The sequence below is a fragment of the Haliotis rufescens genome, unplaced genomic scaffold (assembly GCF_023055435.1).
Source record: "Haliotis rufescens isolate VD_foot unplaced genomic scaffold, xgHalRufe1.0.p SCAF_11, whole genome shotgun sequence".
Lineage (NCBI taxonomy): Eukaryota > Metazoa > Mollusca > Gastropoda > Lepetellida > Haliotidae > Haliotis > Haliotis rufescens.
This window is the reverse complement of record NW_025963791.1, coordinates 40,278,309-40,298,928: the sequence shown is the minus strand read 5'-3', so window position 1 is coordinate 40,298,928 and position 20,620 is coordinate 40,278,309. Positions and strand designations below refer to the sequence as shown.

At 40.5% G+C, this 20,620-nt stretch overlaps 1 protein-coding gene across 3 annotated transcripts in view; it reads left to right on the top strand.

The window, feature by feature from the left end:
* LOC124142337 (probable helicase with zinc finger domain) overlaps nucleotides 1-20,620 on the top strand; it is a 75,917-nt gene that overhangs the window by 29,138 nt on the left and 26,159 nt on the right. For all 3 annotated transcript variants that reach the window (XM_046510755.2, XM_046510756.2, XM_046510757.2), the window contains 6 exons: nucleotides 2,910-3,031; nucleotides 9,774-9,836; nucleotides 15,475-15,658; nucleotides 17,352-17,526; nucleotides 18,565-18,763; nucleotides 20,019-20,126. In XM_046510755.2, the coding sequence (XP_046366711.2) occupies nucleotides 2,910-3,031; nucleotides 9,774-9,836; nucleotides 15,475-15,658; nucleotides 17,352-17,526; nucleotides 18,565-18,763; nucleotides 20,019-20,126 (851 nt within the window). The remainder of the gene's footprint in view (nucleotides 1-2,909; nucleotides 3,032-9,773; nucleotides 9,837-15,474; nucleotides 15,659-17,351; nucleotides 17,527-18,564; nucleotides 18,764-20,018; nucleotides 20,127-20,620) is intronic.

Sequence of the window (20,620 nt, the reverse complement as noted above, 5' to 3'; positions counted from 1 at the left end):
TCAAAAGCTCTACTTGCCCTGGAAAAGGTAAAATGCCGTTGTAATGTTAAAACAATAGGGAAAATGGAAAGATTGTACTAGCTCGTAGGAATTTGTACTATCGCCGGGCTCTGGGGCTAGTGTTGAGTTCTCATCCTGCATACTGTTTGATTATAAATACCTGCACCAACTTGCTTCCAAAGGTTCATACCCTGTCCAGTTTGAGTGACACAATGCTGAAAATAACTATCCAATCAAATCACATGCACGAGAAATTCTGTGGGAAGTTGCTGACAAGAGAGGTATTGAATGGTAACCTCACTTTTAAATATAATTGGTAAAAGTTGCACAAAAAAATACAATATTGGATTTTATTATTTCTGATAAAATTATAAAGAAAATGTGTGTACACGTGATTGCTATTTCCGGCTTAGTTTACAAGAAAATACACATGGAAATTTGTATTTCTTCTTTTAACACAATCCCTACAGAACAGGAAATACAATTTAAATGGTAAATCATCTTATCATACCTCCATGTCTGAATGATGTGATCTGATTGGTCCATGTGATCTTGAAATTTTCTACTTGAGTTACATCATATTTCCATTTTAATTTCAATAACACCAATATAGAATAGTACGGAGAAACAAATACAGAAAACTCACACCAAGAATATCACTTGCAGCTTAATAGCTTAGCACTTCTCAGTCATCAGTTACACCTGTGAAGATCTGAAGTAGAATAGGTCTTCAGCAACCCATGCTTGTCCTAAATGGTGACTATGCTTGTCGTAAGAGGCATCTAACAGGATCGGGTGGTCAGGCTCGATGACTTGGTTGATGCATGTCATTGTATCCCAATTGTGTGTATCAATACTCATGATATCAATCACTGGATTGTCTGGTCCAGACTCGATTATTTACAGCCCGATTTCACGCTGCGTGCATACAGAGACCATCAATACTTCATATTAATATTTTGAAATACAATGTTGTCAGTGACATTATTTCATAAAAATATTAAGTAAGTTTGCATGTTTATTGTTTTACTTATGAACTCATAACAATAGATGTGAGCTCTGGCAAAACAAATGTAATGATTATTAATCTATTTGTTGTCAGCCGATAAGCACCACAAAGAGCTATCAATTGATTGTCAATTAGTGAAGATGATATTTTCCGTTGTTTCTGTTGACACATTAAAAAATGTGTATGAACAGAGTATAACTGTTTCTAAGATAGATATTTTCAAAATCTAGATGATTCAATCTAACTTCCCAATTGAAAAAATAAAGGATGCTGTGTGGTGCTGGGTGCACTACCACGCCAAATTCACACTTTACTGTAGCAGTATGTGGGGAAATCAGTCACTGTGACGACAGTTTCACATAACAGGATAATTAGTAGTGTTTAACACTTTAAAATATATTTTTTTCAATATTATTGACCACAAATGGATTAAACTTTTATCTGTAGCCATTAAAATTCCTACAGGTTCATTATCTCCCGTCACAAAGTGGAAGGGGGATATAGGAATGGGTGCCGTCCATCTGTCTTTCCGTCCTTCTGTCCTGTCCTGTCCTGCCGTCCGTCCGTCTGTCCGGAGCAGAACACAAAAACCATGAGAGATATCTTAACCAAACGTGGCACATAGATAGGTCTAGTGGTGAACTGGTACCTTTTGATAGTTTGGGATTTAAAATAAAATTATTTTTCCATTTCCATGGCAACCTCTTTGACTTAGACTGAAAATGGCGATAGTCCTCGTTTCCGGAGCAGATCTTGAAAACCGTACCATATTTCTCCATCAAACGTGGCACATAATGTCATCTCACAGTATTGAACACATTTCCTTTCTTGTTGGCAAGCTCTGCATTGCTTGTGTGTATGTTCCTCCAAAGTGTCATGGACACGGTTGATGCATTTACTGACTAACTTCATGCAGAAACTTGAGGATCTCTCAGATGTTTGGTGCTGTACTTCTCACTACACCTCATGGCGACCCCTGCTCTCATTGATCTCTAAGTAAAGTAAGAACTCCCTTACTTCTCTCATTATTGTTTAAGTAATAACACAACTCATTACAAATACAACAGTGTAACTGATCTTAAACCTACTCAACTGTATAAACACTGCCTCCTATCCTGTATATATTCTTGTCAACCACACTCTGTACTTCACATGCTTGATAACTGTGTTAGAACCTACCCCGAAACGTTGCGCCTAATTGTAATAAAGAAGTTGTTCGTCCATATGTCTCATCCTTACTCATTACAAATTCAGTTACATATTCTATCATAAACTGCAGATGGCAAAACAACACCAGTAATAACTTTTTTTAGTGCTGCAATTAGACCATTCACACCAGGAGCTAATGCATGCATTGCACACAATCGGACACGTCATATTGACGGGGATATGAGTATTTCATGCTTGGTTTTGTGTGCAATTTTATAAATAATGCATGTGTTTCTCTGAATTTCTAAAGTGAAGTGACATTCCATTGATGCAAAGAGGTAACAATGTACCAGCATAATAGTTTATGGAATGTTGCCGTGCTGCTCTCATAACACACACCTGTGGTAAAAATGGAATTAGTTATTTTTTGTATGGTATATGGAGCTGTATCTTTGATTTCACTGTCAGTCTATGATTTTCGGCTGCATCGTTTCATTTAGGAGTGGAAATGGGTAATACTATGTGCAGTGTTGCGTCCCTTGAGCTGGCCAGAAACCAAATATTGTGGGTTCACTTTGCGTTTTGCCCTGATGATGTTGCTAGGTTTATCAGCTACATACATACCCATGCTTGTGGATTTTACCACATCGATAAATGTCTGCATCACATCAAGGTGACATGCTGTGATGTAAATGACATGCTGTGATGTAAATGACATGCTGTGATTTGTTCAAACTATTGTTTGTTCCAGGTTTGCACAACAATGTGAACAATGACAAGCTGCTGGAGAAGAAGATCAAGGTGCTGTGTCATCTCGGCCAGTTCCAGGAAGCATATGACCTCGCCTGCGACTGGAAGGTCCGAGATCCACAGGTAGGTGATATCTTGTTTAATCCCTGGTTTGTAAGACATATCACACACTTCACAGCATTTGTCAGTTAACTTGAAAATCTAAGATCCAGAGGTAGGCAACAGACCATGTGTCTCCTCTGTGGGAAATAGATCTCCAGCAACCCATGATTGTCGTAGGAGGCAACAGAAGGAATCTGGTGATCAGGATCAGTGACTTGGTCCTAAGATCACTGGTTTGTCTGGTCCTGATTTGATTATTGACATGTCGCTGTGAAATAGCTGCATTATATCTGAGTGTGGCAGTAAACAACACACAAAAAAAACAAACAAATCATTCCTTCTAATACGGCCTGGGGCGGTCGGGTAGCCTAGTGGTTAAAGCGTTCGCTCGTCACGCCGAAGACCCGGGTTTGATTCCCGACATGGGTACAATGTGAAGCCCATTTCTGGTGTCCCCCGCCGTGATATTGCTGGAATATTGCTAAAAGCGGCGTAAAACCATATTTACTCACTCACTCACTAATACGGCCTAATGGAACTACATTACAGAACAGTATGTCACCACTTGCGTCCAAGTGATGGCCATGGCTGTAGCCACAAGACCTGTTTACATCTGCCAGTCATAGTTTGAGTTCGCAAGTCTCTGCCTTTTGGAGTTCACCAGGTGCATACAGGTCATTAAGTAAGCAGGTGATGTAAGCAGTTCTGACTGCAGAGCAGGTGGGTTGGCAACTGTACTCCACAACCAGAACCACTCAGTGTATCTAGGACTTCAGTTCTGCAATACCAGGGCTGGGACGGGTAACTTGGGTACAGGTGGGCCCTGAGTAGGACACTGGTACCCACAGTACTACCTGGATACGTGGTTAGCCACGTGATATATTGTTAATGTCAAAAACTCACTGTAGCTCAGTGGTTACACTACAATTCGCTGATGTTCGCATTTCTTTCTGACCATGCACACATTCCTTTGACTTATATATGTTTGAGTGAAGATAAAGCTTCAGTCAACTTTAGTGTACGCATGATCTGATCGTTTGATACATGTATCTAAATAGTTTTTATCAGGGCTGACAATTGCGAATCAGACATTTTGTTCCCAACTCTTGAGACCTACAGCAGGTAGGGTTCGGTAATAGGGGGATGGGTACCCGGGTAGTAAAGTTGGACTTGTCCCGGCCCTATGCTATACACTGCAGTGTCTCTCCTCAGGCAAATGACTTTACTTGAGGTCACTCTCTGTTCACCCAGCAGCGATATGGGTACCAGGTAGGAACATCGGTGATATTAACTGGGTTGTATGCACACTGATCATTTGACCAGGGTAATAATGTCCTGCACTTTGAACATGAAACGTTCTCTCGTCACCCTGAAGACCCAAGTTCATTTCCCCTACCATGATGTTATAGGAATATCGCTAAAATCAGCTTAAGATCCAACTTCCTTGATCTTAGTTGTATGGCAGGTTGCCTGCCCACAGTGACCTGAATCACCTACAGCCCAAACCGGTGCATAATTCAATGACATTGTTTTGCCTTCTGATATGACCCTCTGTACACTCTCCTACCCAGAATTCCTTGTGGTCAGCCTGATACCTCTACCACAGGCAAGCAAGCACGCTGTGATGACTTATCACATCTTCCACAGCCCATTCAACAGGTTACACACATTTATCATCCAAAACTGGCTCCCACAGGAGATATCGCTTGGGTAAGATCAAGCGATATCTACACTGTAGATATCGCTGCAATGAAATTGCAATGAAATTTGCACTCGTTGATAAAAGTGGAAAAAAATCCTCGGCAAGCCTCGGAGTTTTCCCACTTTTATCAACTCGTGTTGATATATTTGATATCAAAAGACACTCGGGTGAGATTCTCTATTTTATCATCCATTTCATTAGGGGAATGTCTTCACATTTTGTCTCCTAACAAGTAACAAATCTGGTCACCTGATATGTGAATGCGCTTGTGGCAACAGTGTAATGCTAAGTCATCGCTACACCAGTTTGTGCACTCCTTACAGACTGGCATACCACAAGTTAGCATTCCACACTTTATCTACTTCAACTATACATAGCTGTCTTTATCAGCAGACACTAATTAGGTTAAGAACTTCAAGTTAAACAATCTGTTTGTCCTAATTGCCACAAGCCAACACACATCAATGTTAACATCAAGTTCAGTGGAGCATGTCCATAGAGAACTCATTGCAGAAGTAAACGTTGAATACAGGCAGCCACCTGTGAACTTGGAAGCTTCACTGTTAATGGTTCCTTCCACTCTGTGACCTCCACCTCCTCCAAGACTCTGGCACTGATAAGGTGCCTTGGATCAGTGTTCGTTGTACTTCCCAGTACACTGGAAGTCTCCACTGTCATGGAGAAAGTAGTGCAGTGCACATGCTTAGTCAAAGACCTGCTGGAGTATGGCACTGAAGGTATATACCCTGGTTTGGGGTTGTTAAATATGCACAGAGAGTATATGTACACATGATTAGTCAAAGACCTGCTGGAGTATGGCACTGAAGGTATATACCCTGGTTTGGGGTTGTTAAATATGCACAGAGATTATATGTACACATGATTAGTCAAAGACCTGCTGGAGTATGGCACTGAAGTTATACACCCTGGTTTGGGGTTGTTAAATCATGCACAGAGAATATATGTACACATGCTTAGTCAAAGACCTGCTTGAATATGTCACTGAAGGTATAGTGCACAGAGAATATATGTACACATGATTAGTCAAAGACCTGCTGGAGTATGGCACTGAAGTTATACACCCTTGTTTGGGGTTGTTAAATCATGCACAGAGAATATATGTACACATGCTTAGTTGAAGACCTGCTTGAATATGTCACTGAAGGTATAGTGCACAGAGAATATATGTACACATGATTAGTCAAAGACCTGCTGGAGTATGGCACTGAAGGTATACACCCTGGGATGGGGTTGTTAAGTATTGGAGAAAACACGCTCACGAGGTTTTGGTAGACAGAGCATGCCCTGGGGAGAGGGAAAAACCAAGGGGGGTGAAACCCCCGCTGTTTTTCCCGACCCCCAGGGCATGCTCTGTCTACCAAAACCGAGGGAAAGTGTTTTTCCATGCTTATAAACCGAAAAAAGAAACTTAAAACAACATTTATCAACATTTTTATGTTTCGAACATACTTTCCATGAACCTTAGGAAACGCGTGTAAAATATATGTTGCTGGCGTAGGGATCTTGAAAAGGACATTCTAAAAACCAGTGAGGCTTATCAACACCTCTGTAGCCTCGTGGTACACTCACTGGGCTACAGATATGAAGGTTGCGAGTTTGATCCTCAGGAATATAAAGAAAACATTTGTCATTTGATTTTACATTTCATTACATGTTACAATCTGAACGGAAGTTATATTAATAAAATACCCAGGACATTATATAAAATCCCTGGGATATTATATAAAATCCCAGGGACATTACAACGTCCCTGTTAAGGAGATTTAACCCGACTGGAAAGTAAAACCTCACAATAGGTCTTAATGCCTATAGAAAGAAGTCTCTTACTTAATAGCGATCCCAATGAATAGGTTTATAAATATGCACAGAGAATATATGTACACATGCTTAGTTAAAGACCTGCTGGAGTATGGCACTTGAGGTATACACCCTGGTTTGGGGTTGTTAAATATGCACAGAGAATATATGTCCACATGTTTAGTCAAAGACCTGCTGGAGTATGGCACTGAAGTTATACACCCTGGTTTGGGGTTGTTAAATCATGCACAGAGAATATATGTCCACGTGATTAGTCAAAGACCTGCTGGAGTATGGCACTGAAGATATATACCCTGGGATGGGGTTGTTAAATATGCACAGAGAATATATGTACACATGCTTAGTCAAAGACCTGCTGGAGTATGGCACTGAAGATATATACCCTGGTTTGGGGTTGTTAAATATGCACAGAGAATATATACTGAACACCAAAAGAAACTATTTAATATGGGAAAATGGTTGTGAAAGCGGTTGGCTGCTATGGTTCCATTGTAATGGGCTTTAATTTGTTTCAAAATGACCCTAACCAGAGTTAAGGGCAGTGAACTCTTAATCCACAGCGCTCAAACGCACCGACGTTGAAGTCAGTGTGGGATGGATATGTGCGAAATGCACGTGCTGCTTGTGCCGCAAAAACTGTCCATGAAGATGTTGTCTTTAAAAGCCCTGAAAGTGTCACTGTGAATCATTCACTCATCAACATAAGTCACAATGCCACGACTGTCACAGATCGATCGAGAGAGAGCTATTGGGCAACTTCAAGCTGGTGAGAGTGTTCAGAGAGATGCAAACACCTTTAACGTCCACGTTTCCACCATCTACCGTCTGCAGGAAAGATTCCAGACAACCAACAGCACCAGAGACAGGCATCGTACCTGCAGACCACGTGTGACAACACAACGTCAGGACCGTCACATTCACAGGTCACATTTGAAAGGACGTTTCCTGTCGGCCAGTGAAACTGCTAGGAACGTCGTTGGACACCACGGGAGGGCTGTAAGTTCCAACACAGTAAGACGGCGACTTCGTGACAGAGGGCTTCAGTGTAGGCGACCATCACAAGGTCCTGTTCTCACTCAATGTCACCGTCTCCTGAGACTACAGTGGGCCCAAGCACACTTGAATTGGCGTCATCAGCAGTGGAGAAGAGTTCTGTTCTCTGATGAAAGTCAGTATTCTGTTGATCGTGCCGATGGACGTGTTAGAGTATGGCGACGTCGCGTTGAGCGCTATCATGACCAGTGTGTCCTCGAACGGAACTCGTGGGGTGGTCCTAGTGTCATGGTTTGGGGTGGAATAGGGTTAAATCAGAGAACTGACCTTGTAATCTTTCAGAACATGGAGCTGGTAGCGGCAATGGTGTCACTGCTCAGCGTTACATCGATCAGGTGTTGAGGCCCCAGGTTGTACCGTTTTTGGCAAGACATGGCAACTTCTAATTTCAACAGGATAAGGCTCGTCCCCACACCGCCAGGATTACTCAAGCCTGCTTGCAACAGCACAATATCAACACCATGCCCTGGCCGGCTCTTAGTCCTGATCTCAACCCTATTGAACACTTGTTGGATGAAGTGCAGAGACGTTTGAACATGGCGCGTCCGAGGCCAAGGACAGCTGCACAGCTTGAGGTTACCATCCTGCAGGTGTGGCATCACATCCCCATGAACACTATCAACCGTCTTATTCACTCCATGCACAGACGGTGTGTGGCGCTTGTGAATGCAAATGGGGGCCATACCAGGTATTGAGGTGTATCCATACTTCAGTTGACTTCAGCATGGTCACGTGGTGTTGTGTTGATGGATACAGAAGATGTCCAGAGAACTGACTCTTTCTTATTGCGAATGAATTGTGTTGTATCCATCATTATTATGTTTATACCAGCTGAAACAAAATACATCATGTTTCCTATACCTTCTTGATTCGCGTTTCTTTTGGTGTTCAGTATATGTCCACATGATTAGTCAAAGACCTGCTGGAGTATGGCACTGAAGGTATATACCCTGGTTAGGGGTTGTTAAATATGCACAGAGAATATATGTCCACATGTTTAATCAAAGACCTGCTGGAGTATGGCACTGAAGGTATATACCCTGGTTTGGGGTTGTTAAATATGCACAGAGAATATATGTACACATGCTTAATCAAAGACCTGCTGGAGTATGGCACTGAAGGTATATACCTGGGGTTGTTAAATATGCACAGGGAATACAAAGTCGTAATGCCCATGAATGTGAATTTATTATTTGTTTAGGTAATTATCTTGATTGTTTAAATGCTTTGATGTTATTTGGTTTCTTGACATCTGATCATCTTTCACATCCCCATAGTAGTCATGTGATCCGATATTTGGAGTTCACACATCCAAGTCAGAACAGGGTATCCAAGTCAGAACAGGGTATCCAAGTCAGAACAGGGTATCCAAGTCAGAACAGGGTATCCAAGTCAGAGCAGGGTAACCAAGTCAGAGCAGGGTATCCAAGTAAGAACAGGGTATCCAAGTCAGAGCAGGGATCAAAGTCTGAACAGGGTAGCGAAGTCAAAACAGGGTAGCGAAGTCAGAGCAGGGTATCCAAGTCAGATCAGGGTATCCAAGTAAGAACAGGGTATCCAAGTCAGAACAGGGTGTCCAAGTCAGATCAGGGTATCCAAGTAAGAACAGGGTAGCGTAGTCAGAACAGGGTATCCAAGTCAGAATAGGGTAGCCAAGTCTCAACAGGGTAGCCAAGTCAGAACAGGGTATCCAAGTCAGAATAGGGTAGCCAAGTCTGAACAGGGTATCCAAGTCTGAACAGGGTAGCCAAGTCGGAACAGGGTAGCCAAGTCTGAACAGGGTAGCCAAGTCAGAACAGGGTATCCAAGTCTGAACAGGGTAGCCAAGTCAGAACAGGGTAGCGAAATCGGAATAGGGTATCCAAGTCTGAACAGGGTAGTGAAGTCAGAACAGGGTATCCAAGTCTGAACAGGGTAGCCAAGTCAGAACAGGGTATCCAAGTCTGAACAGGGTAGTGAAGTCAGAACAGGGTATCTAAGTAAGAGCAAGTTTTGGCACAGACTGAAAGTGTTGTTTAGTTTTCAACAATTGGAGGGATTTGTGTCAGTTCTGCCTTAAAGGTCTCTCAATTCTGCTCGATGTGCAATCCTGTATTGCAGGGGCTATTGTTTACCATATCTTCCATATTCCAAACTGAAAGCTCAATTGATACATTGATATGTTTTCAGCATCCCGTGGCACAGAAAGAAGTGAACCGACTGAAGATTGTTTTGAATGCGTTACGTGATCAGGTACGTCTGAACATGCTGCGGCACTTGCACTGTGATGTGTGTTAAGTTTGTTACTCACTCGATGCGTATATCACTGTTTAATAAACATCCTCCTGTTCACCTCACCTCACCTCACCTCACCTCACATCACATCACATCACATCACATCACATCACATCACATCACATCACATCACATCACATCACATCACATCACATCACATCACATCACATCACATCACCTCACCTCACCTCACCTCACCTCACCACTGAAGGTATCCAATGACAATGAACCAAAAGTGGGTTATAAGTAGCAATACATTTCTGAATTGCACCAGATCGGGGGGATATGTCATCTCCTGATGACTCTTGTTTGAATCGGGCATCGATAGCAACTGTACACTACTCTACTTCTGATAAAATCTTCTAATTTTCAGAAGACATGCATGGATCCAAAATGTGTACATCTTAAAACTTGTTGAATTGACATATATTAAATTGAATTTGCAGTCGCCTTTGATTTTACACAGGAACAGATATTTGAAATCGAAAGAGTATAACTCTCAACCTTGTATTGTAGTAATGCAAGCATTGTGGAATAATAATGGCTCAGGCCATCAATGAAAAAGGAAACATTACGTTACATCACTACAATTAGCTTTCATCACCACAGTGCAAATGACCTTGAGTTTCCTGTTGCCAATGAGAGTAGCCTCCCATGGGTTAGGTGCAGAGGGGTTAAGAATGTCAACCGATGCAATTCTTTACTATGTATTGTTGGTAATCCATAATTTGTGTTTCTTAGAATTACAACAAATTTCATAACTTTCAGGCCACCTCCCTGCTTGTATGACATAAAATAGACAACAAGACTTGATATAGTGACTGTCGATTGTCTCTATGACCCCTCTGAGGTGAGGTGAAATTGGGTTTAACGTCGCGTCCAAGATTATTGCACTTATATAGCGACGTGCATGCACGTGTGTGTGTGTGTGTGGCTGCTTGTACTAGACCAGACTGATGCCGATTTATAGTGCTAGCCCACTGAGATACCATGCCGCAGTTTAACATGAATACCCCACTCAGACACAGTATACTGACTCCGAGCCGACCAGTCCTTGTTTTAGCCCCTTAATGCTGAGCACCAGACAGGGTAACAACAAGTACCATCTTTTAACGTCTTTTGGTATGACGCGGCCGGGGATCCAACCCCGGACCTTTTACTCTCCAGGCAGACGCTCTACCCATAGACCACGGAGGCGGTCATGACCCCTCTGATGTACATTGAACTGAGTTTATTTTATGAAGCTAGAAGTTTCAGTTGAATGCAGATATGGCTAACTTGAAGATATGTGTAATTAGAATAGCATCTTAGAATCTGCATCGTTTTGATTGATCTTCAAGAAAGTTACACAGCTTTTTAGCGAGATCGTACATTGAGAGAACAGTCTATGGTTGAGTCAACCTCTAACTTATTTATACGCCATCCTGACACCAATGACATCTTTTCTATAAGATATATTAAGATAATTTGTTTAGTTTATGTGAGTAATAAATTAATAACCACACTCGTACCTGTTCGATACCATTTTTATTTGCCCTTTAAGATACATTTAGAAATACACTCGTAATAAAAACAGTATTTAGCAGGGACTCTTTAGCATGTTTAGATAATTTTATTTTCATATCGACTGAAGGTTGTGTTGAATGTTCTACATGATCAGAAAAGTCAGAGAGTGTTGCGACATCACACATTAGCGTGTGTTAATTATTCATGCCAACACAATAAGGCCTGTCTCTTGTCTACCAATGTATTGATCCCCTACACCAGGTATGGAGATTGATATTATGTAGGACTATTCCCTGTTGTGCATCGATTGACATTTCCCTTGAGCACTTTCACTCACCTGGCAGAAGATGTGCTGAATTAATCTTGTTAGTGTCAATATGATTACATACAATTTCAATAATTACTGCAGAAACAATACAGCGCAGTTGTAGTTCAAGAGCTTTCTGGGGTAGAGCGAGATATCATTCTCCATGTTGACTGAGAAATGTTGCCTGTTTCAGTGAAGAATAAAAAAACAATTTGGTTCAAAGCTAAAAGGAAGAACGCCACTAAGTCTACCTGAGAGCCATGTATCAGTATGTTTAGCTCACCTGACTGAAAGTTAAGTGAGCTTATGTCATTCACCTGTTTGTCCAGCGTCCGGCTTCAGTCATGCATTGTGAACATCTCATCCTCAGCATCTCAGGACCAATGAAGCTGAAACTTCTCATGCTTGTTCCCATCAATGGCACACCAATATTGTTCAAGGGGTCTCCACGGTAACCATATATTGAAAAACACATTCATGGCCATTACTCAGTCAGTTTTGTACAAAACGTAATGAAATTTGGTATGTGTTTTGTTAATTGTAGGCTTAAAACATTGCTTCCGTTTTTTTCAATATTTTTAAGTTGATGTTTTTATGTCCATGTTCTATTATTCTATCAAAATACATATGTGGTTTTGTAAACTTTGAAATTGCCAGACACTGGGAGCAGAACTGCGGCATGGTAGTTTTTATTGTTTGATAGGCAATACTTGAAGAAGTTGACGGATGACAAGGTAGACACAATTCATGGATAACAACTTCTTTAATAATGTAAAGGCGACGGTTCGGTATAGATCCTTATACCGTTGTCAAGCAAGGGAGGACAATTGCATAAGGATTTTGACAACGGTATAAGGATCTATACCAAAATGTCGACTTTACAGTTTTAAAGAAGTTGTTATCCATAAATTGTATCTACTTTGTCATTAGTTTTTAGTTTCAGTTTTAGTCTTAAATGTGAACTTTCGTGAAGGAGCACTCTTTGTTGATATTTTATACAGTTGACTAAATATGCAGGTGAGCTACAGTGATGTGGTACTGTTTTAAATGTTATGGTGACTCTCTAGACTCTGTTAGGTTTCAAAGTTCCCAATATTTTGTGAGTGTCAATGGCACAATTAAACTAGTTTCTTCCAGTTTCACTTGCCCGCTTAGAAATAAACTGTTTTATACAAATATATATTGACACAATGAAAACGCTTTATTTCAAAATCCACTTCAATACAAACACATGCCTAAATACCCAGAATAACTTATTTCTTTAAATTGAGAAATTAGATCTACTATGTTTGAAGAGATATTTATATTCCAAGTTTATTCCAAATTCCCTGTTGTGCCCTACAAACTGGGGGCATTCACTCGTCACGCCGAAGGCTGATATGAGGCCACTTTATTACTCTAAATTCACTGAAATGATGCAATAATGCAATTTTGGGCAAGTATCCTCTGAACTTTATGGCACAGATGTCAATTTCTCACGAATGACTTAAATGATATTTTCCGTTCAACCGTTTTGTGTTTCATGTTTCATGTTTCATAATTTATTGAGAGTATTGATCTGTTTGCCAGGTAATTTTACTGTGGTACTGAGCTTAAATATTTAATTGCATTTTGGAAGTAATGTAGATTAGTTTCCATTTGACATTTTAACACACCCATGCCTTTCATTGGAAACAGAATCCTTATTAAAGTTAAATGATTTCAATGTTGATCTGAGCCAGCTTTGCATAGCCAAAGTCCTTGTTGATCAGTGTGAAGTGTTCGGTTCCTGTATGTAATATGTTGTCTGGGGAATGTTATCCTCACTAGTATGATGAAGTGGAACTAATCACCTGTTCCACATATTGCTGGCACAATCGTGGGGATATTAATAGTTTGGGCGTTGTTGCTAATCAGGCTGGACACTGCTGTCAACTCAAATTCATCAGAGAAGTATCAGTGTCCTGTTTGTCAACCCAGGTGTGACTGGAACAGACTGGCAGAGATGCTAACCTTGACATTAGTGGAATCATTGCAATATTTTGAAACAAATCCTGCCCTTATGATTTAGTCAGAAACCCTACACTGAGGGAAGGGCCTCGGGGCTAGTTCCCCGCTCACTGCCCCTCGAGGCCAAGCAACACGTTCATGTGAGACTGTGTGAGATTCCAAGATTTACATGCGAGGGTTCCATGAACTGACCTAACCAGTTTTCAGCCCCTTATATATGTACAAACACTGAGTTTTTTTAAAGGACATTTGTTACATATGAGTAACTATTTTGCCGTTAACATTTTTGTGAATTAATGAACGATTGTTCCATTGTACACATTGAAAATTCACAAGTTATCCATTTTCTGGTACAAATTACCCCATTAAGTATGAAACAAAGTCCTCAGTTAGTAGAAACAATCAAAAGATTCATAACATTTCTTTGTCATGGTATAATTTGTTTCACATGTAAATTATTTCGGCACTATACCAAAGTGCTACGCTTGTGTATTATCATTATTTTGAATATGTGTAGCAAAAGCTGCAACTAGGGTAACACGATATTGGAATATATTCTTCCTGGAATAATAATAGTTTCAGGTTCAATTTCTTCTGACCATTGCATCAGATATCTTTATTTTTTAACCGATTCACCAGTAGATCTATTTCCAGCTTAGTTTACGATACAAATACACATGTAAGCGCAATTTTTGCATAGAAAACAATGGTTGGCAGAACAGAAAATACAATTGAATTGGTAAATCATCATGTCTAGTGATTTTTTAACGCAAATGTAACATTTTCAATGACCAAGTTTGTTATGGATCTTCTGTTCATTCCTCTGAAGCAATACAATGTTGTTTTTGACTGCGCTTGAAATATCAGTATAATGTATGCTTGAGGGGACACAAAGGGAATTTTGACGTTCAAGCATTGTGTAAGTTTGTTGACTAAAGTACTCATGGAAATGAAAAAAAACTGTTTTTTCGACCTCAGATCTTAAATTATTGCAGTTAATATACAAAATATGTAAATATTCAAACAACTAAACTGGTACTAATTGGGCCGTGGCACAAATACAGCGTATCAAATGTTTTTAAAAGTGTGTAAAAATGTGAATAAAACAGACTATTGTGAAACAGGACATAACCAGGGGTAAGTAGATCAAGGTGACCTATGACACCTTGATAACAGGTGAGAACATGTGCATAATGCCTATAGTCTGTTTCTGCTATGTCAATTTGGACTTTGAATGTTGAAAGTGCTGACAAATTACCTCCTGTAAAGTACATTTTGTATTGTTCACTGAGATCAAACTAACAAATCCAGACTAGTACTTTTCGAGTTGTTTTGTTATTTCGTATTTACAGCTACGTAACACTTTGTGTCGATTTTTAAATTGAGAAAAACAGTTTTTTTTCATTTCCGTGAGTACTTTAGACTGCTGAAGTCCTCAGATAAGAGCATCTGTGCATGTGTCGTGTACCTTGACTGCTGCCAGGGGCGAAGCAGCAGGGCGTCCCAATGTATCAGTTACTCATGGACGCGGCAGTGATTGTTTCTATGTGGCCTCGGGATTTAGTGAAATATATTTTAAGAAGGTACAAAAAGAACATCCACTGTAACCTTGCTACCATTCTCATATATAAAATGAATAATCACAATTTGGATTATAGTAGACTTTTTCCCAAAGCAGTTTTGTGTCCAGACAAATCAACATCCAGACAAAGTTGATTTGTCAAGTGTTGTGGAGTTTTTGTGCAGCAATATCATCTGTTCATTAATCATTGACCATTAACCATTCTTCTACAGGACTCCGAAGATGATTCCGCGTCTCCGACTGTGCAAGGGCCAGCCCAACCAGACGTCAGGAGTTCTCCTGATGGGAGGGAGGAGGGGACGGAGGCGGTATCCCCCCAGACCAGGCCGGCCACCAACATCGTCCTTACTCTCCCTCCCATGCCTACAAAAAACCCAAAGTCAGAAGTTAAAGCTGGTACGTAGAGCTCTCAGTGAAAAAGAGCAATAAGTTATTGCTTGATTTTCCCCTTGAGTTAGGATGGCCTGCCTAATGGTAATGTTGTGATAATATGTCCACCACTTAAACACAGGCAATATGTCCACCACTTACACACAGACAATATGTCCACCACTTACACAGGGACATCTGATTGGCTTAGGTTTGGGGAATATCCCTTCTGGGTAATTCCCATTCTATTTTTAGCAACTCCAGTCATTCCTGTGGATGATCAGATCTCACTTGGAGTCAGTGTGTGTTTCTGTTGAATGACATGTGATCGCTTCTTGGCCAATTAATATGGTGGAAATATATTATATATATTATGATCACTGTAACCATATCATGAATGATGTTATCAATACGATGAACTTTAGTAAGCTCCATACATCAATACACTGTCTGTCTGTTCAGTAAACTATTTACAAACATTGCCAAATAGTTTATATGTGAGAGTGATTCCGCAGAGAACCATACCTCCAAATTATAAGGCACTTTATCATAATTGGGGCAGTTGGCTCAAAATATTGTATTCATACGCGGTTTCTAAAGTTTCTAAAATTTCTTCATTGAGTGAGATTACATCTATTATATGACCTTATGTGATAAAGAAATTATTACAAAGATACATTATGTCGGTTTGACACACTAATTACATCGTGACCAAGGCAGGAAGTAGGCACACCATGATGGGAAAAGCCCTTCAGATAAGCTCCTTCAGTGCTAGTATCATAACTCACTATGAGTAGTTTGTTATCATCATGGCTATTTCTGTACCCCAAATCAGCAATGCTCTTCTCTTCTCACAAAACATTTCATCTTTGTATTGTAAACATTTGACCAAATTTGTGTTTATTTACGGCATGATGTTAATATTTACTGTCTATATTTTGGGGGAGGAGGGTACAGCATACACCATGCATAAAAAATTCCTATCTTATCTATTCACAGAATTCTCAGCGGATTAAATCGGCATGATAATGCCCAAGAAAGATTTCATTTTCTTTTTTAGTCTTAGTCCTGAAGGGGCGGTCGGGTAGCCTAGTGGTTAAAGTGTGCGCTCGTCACGCCGAAGACCCGGGTTCGATTCCCGACATGGGTACAATGTGTGAAGCCCATTTCTGGTGTCCCCCGCCGTGATATTGCTGGAATATTGCTAAAAGCGGCGTAAAACCAAACTCACTCACTCACTCACTTAGTCCTGAATGATTTGAAGACGTTTGGTTTGTACCCCATGTCATATATATTCCAGATGTTATTTAAAACACACCGTGACTTATGGTACTTATACATTATGATTGAAGACATTTAACTGTATCTGGGGTATATTTATGATGCAAATGTAAAATAAGAAATTATTCCTTAGGGATTCTTTGATGGGAGTACTTTACGTCATATGCACATTCTGATTGGTTTGTCGTGTTTTCATACATAATATTGAGTTGGTGACGAATGACGCATTGTGATTGGTTTGTCGTATTTTCATACATAATATTGAGTTGGTGACGAATGACACATTGTGATTGGTTTGTCGTATTTTCATACATAATATTGAGTTGGTGACGAATGACACATTGTTATTGGTTTGTCGTATTTTCATACATAACACAGCGAGTGGTGACGAATGTTCATCCCTCCATTCCCTCAATTCTTCTTTCCATTCGCTTCACAGTCTCCGAGTTTGTGTGTACATTCTGCGACATCAAGTTCACGCGGCAAGATGAGTTGGACACACATTGTCGTAGTGACCTTCACAAGAAAAGATTGACCTCTGATGAAGGTCATGGGTGGAAGTTCCGAGCTCCGCCCCGTGGCCTCAGCAGTGAAGAATATGTCCTCTGCCTCAGGTAAAGTAGAAACATAACTGGTAGAATCAGTTTACTAGTAGTGTTTCCAAATGAGGTGGATCACTTTGTAAATGGAACGTCTTGTACATGTCTGTGTTTTGAAAGTTTTCAGGATTTTGTTGGTCTGTGTTAGTACCTCATTTCACAATCCCTCTTTGTGCTATTTGTGTTCTAAGTAGGATGGTACGCTGGTAATGGCACACACTTACTAACTTATTAAATATGTCATACGCCAAATGTTTCGTTTTCTTTGTTCAACTTTTATGACACATCAATTAGGATTGATTGAAGCTGATTTTCTTTTACCAAGTTCAGTAAGCAAAGTACAGGTCATTAATGACTCAAGGGCAGGCAACTCTATATTATCGCGGTATGGCGATTCTGTGGTGTGATACGTGTGGATTATGTGGTTTACATTACTTCCTGTTTTGGATTATGCATACCAAGTATGCATATAACCTAGGTTGGGTCAAGGGACTTCGTCTAAACAAATGGGTTCTTTTCTAATCAATTTCGAATGGAGGTAGGGTAATTCCACTTCAAAACCATCATAACCAGAAACTATCACAAAAAAAGTTAACGTGTAAACTTAAGAGAAGCCTTGACATGCCACAACGAGTCCTGTATTCGATCAAGAGATGAAATATCGTGCTTAGATTTGCATAAGTAAACGGTCGACAGGGTGTGTGGATTACGAGATTTAATGATACTGCTATAACACAGAGCCCGCGATAATATAGTCATACTATTTATGTATATATATGTTGGGGTAGCTAAATGGTAAAGGATGTTCGCCTGTCACAATCTCTGAGTTTGATATGGGTAGATTGGATGAAAACCATTTTCACTCATCCCTGCTGTGATGTCGCTGAAATTTTGTTTCTAGTTATTTTATGTATTAAGGTACAAGAGTTCTTATAATCATAGTGATAAGAACACTTCTGGGCCGGGCCATATGAGAAATAAAACTCTATGTCTGCTTCAAATCTTTTCAAGGATCTGATGTTTCAATGCTGTTTACATCTTCTTTCTGTGCAGGTTTTCTGAGATTGGGCGGTGTCCCTTTGGGGACAAGTGCACCCAGGCCCACTCAGAAGATGAGCTGAACGAGTGGAAGGAGAGGTTCAAGTTCCGGAAACAGCAGCTGCAGAAGGCACGGGACAGTCAGCTTCATGGCAACACCTACACAGAGCAACTGATGGAGAGGCTGACAAACGCAGAGAGTCCTAAAGCTGTGGTTGGTATTGTTTCATATTATTTCATGTTGATGCCAGATAGATGATCAAGGTTACAAAACAGGGCCCACTTGTACAAAGCAGAGTTTTCAGACTGTTGTAACTCTATGTTAAGTTTTGGTATTACAAAAGTCGTGCAAGGATGGTTTTCGTCCAATGGACCAAGGGTTATGGCCCGGGAATGCCAAATTAGAATACCAGAAAGCCGAACACTGATTCTGCTGTTGGTACCACGAGTGCCAAATCAATGGATTTACCATGAAATTGGTGAATGCATGCCGATTTATGATGTAAATGAAGCATACCCAAATACATTAGGAGAAACACACTTTGTCATATTACCAAGTTAATCAGAAAGAGTACAAACACATAAAATGCATAAAACAAAAATACAATAAAATTTCCATAGATAACGAAATCATCAGCTTACAGGCAGTAGATCTACTCTCAATGCGGAGGTATTTACAGATAAAGTGCTGAAGAAGATCAAAACTATTAAAGACTATTCACACAGGGCCAAGGGACCAGTTTCTTATACTGCTCCTACAATGTATGCTCATACCTGACAATCTTAAGTGTAATGAGAAATTCATAATGTTCATAAGTACTTTTACATAAGGCTACAGACCCGTGAAGATTCCGGGTTAGAATAGGTCTTCAGCAACCCATACTTGCCATAAAAGGCGACTATGCTTATCGTAAATGGCGACTAACGGGATCGGGTGGTCAGGCTCGCTGACTTGGTTGATACATGTCATCGATCCCAATTGCGTGGATCGATGCTCATGATGTCAATCACTCGATTATTTTACAGACCGCCGTCATATAGCTGGAATATTGCTGAGTGCGGCGTTGAACAACAAACAAACAAACATAAGGCTACAGATAAATATTAGCAATACATGATGAGTGCTTCCATAGTTATAAACCATGCTGAATTAGTAAGACATTGATTCTGTGATGACTGTTTGATGTAATGTATGATGACTGTCCTGGCAACAACTGCTTAGATCGTTATTTTTATGGGAGGTAACGTTTCTTTGCTTGCTCAAATAAACAAAGCTTTGCTGATTACCTCCATTATCTTCCTTTGACGTCCATTAATTATTTCAAGGTGTTTGTGTCAGCTGAGATTCATCAGTGTTATATTCAGACTGGGTATTTATCTGAAGTATTGTCTGTTAATGCCGTGTGCTGTGGGTGCCATGACGACCTCCGTAAGATGCACCTCTCATAGCTCACCTTGTTCTGTTGCAGCTGGTTCACAACTTGGACTTTGTAAAAGTGCATGTCAACTCCGACCTCAAGGTCAACATGACAAACAAGAAGTGTACCAACGCCTGGACCTTCACCATCACCTCGAAGGTAAGGGATGGCAAACACATGGACTGACACAACAGACATGAGGACAGACACAACAGACACCAGGACTGACACAACAGACACGAGGACTTACACAACAGACACGAGGACTTACACAACAGACATGAGGACTGACACAACAGACAGGAGGACTTACACAACAGATGCAAGGACTTACACAACAGACATGAGGACTGACACAACAGACACGAGGACTTACACAACAGACACGAGGACTGACACAACAGACATGAGGACTTACACAACAGACATGAGGACTGACACAACAGACACGAGGACTTACACAACAGACACCAGGACTGACACAACCGACACCAGGACTGACACAACCAACATGAAGACAGACACACAGTCATGAGGACAGACACGAGGACTGACACAACAGACACCAGGACTGACACAACAGACACCAGGACTGACACATCAGACACCAGGACAGACACACAATCATGAGGACAGACACAACAGACACCAGG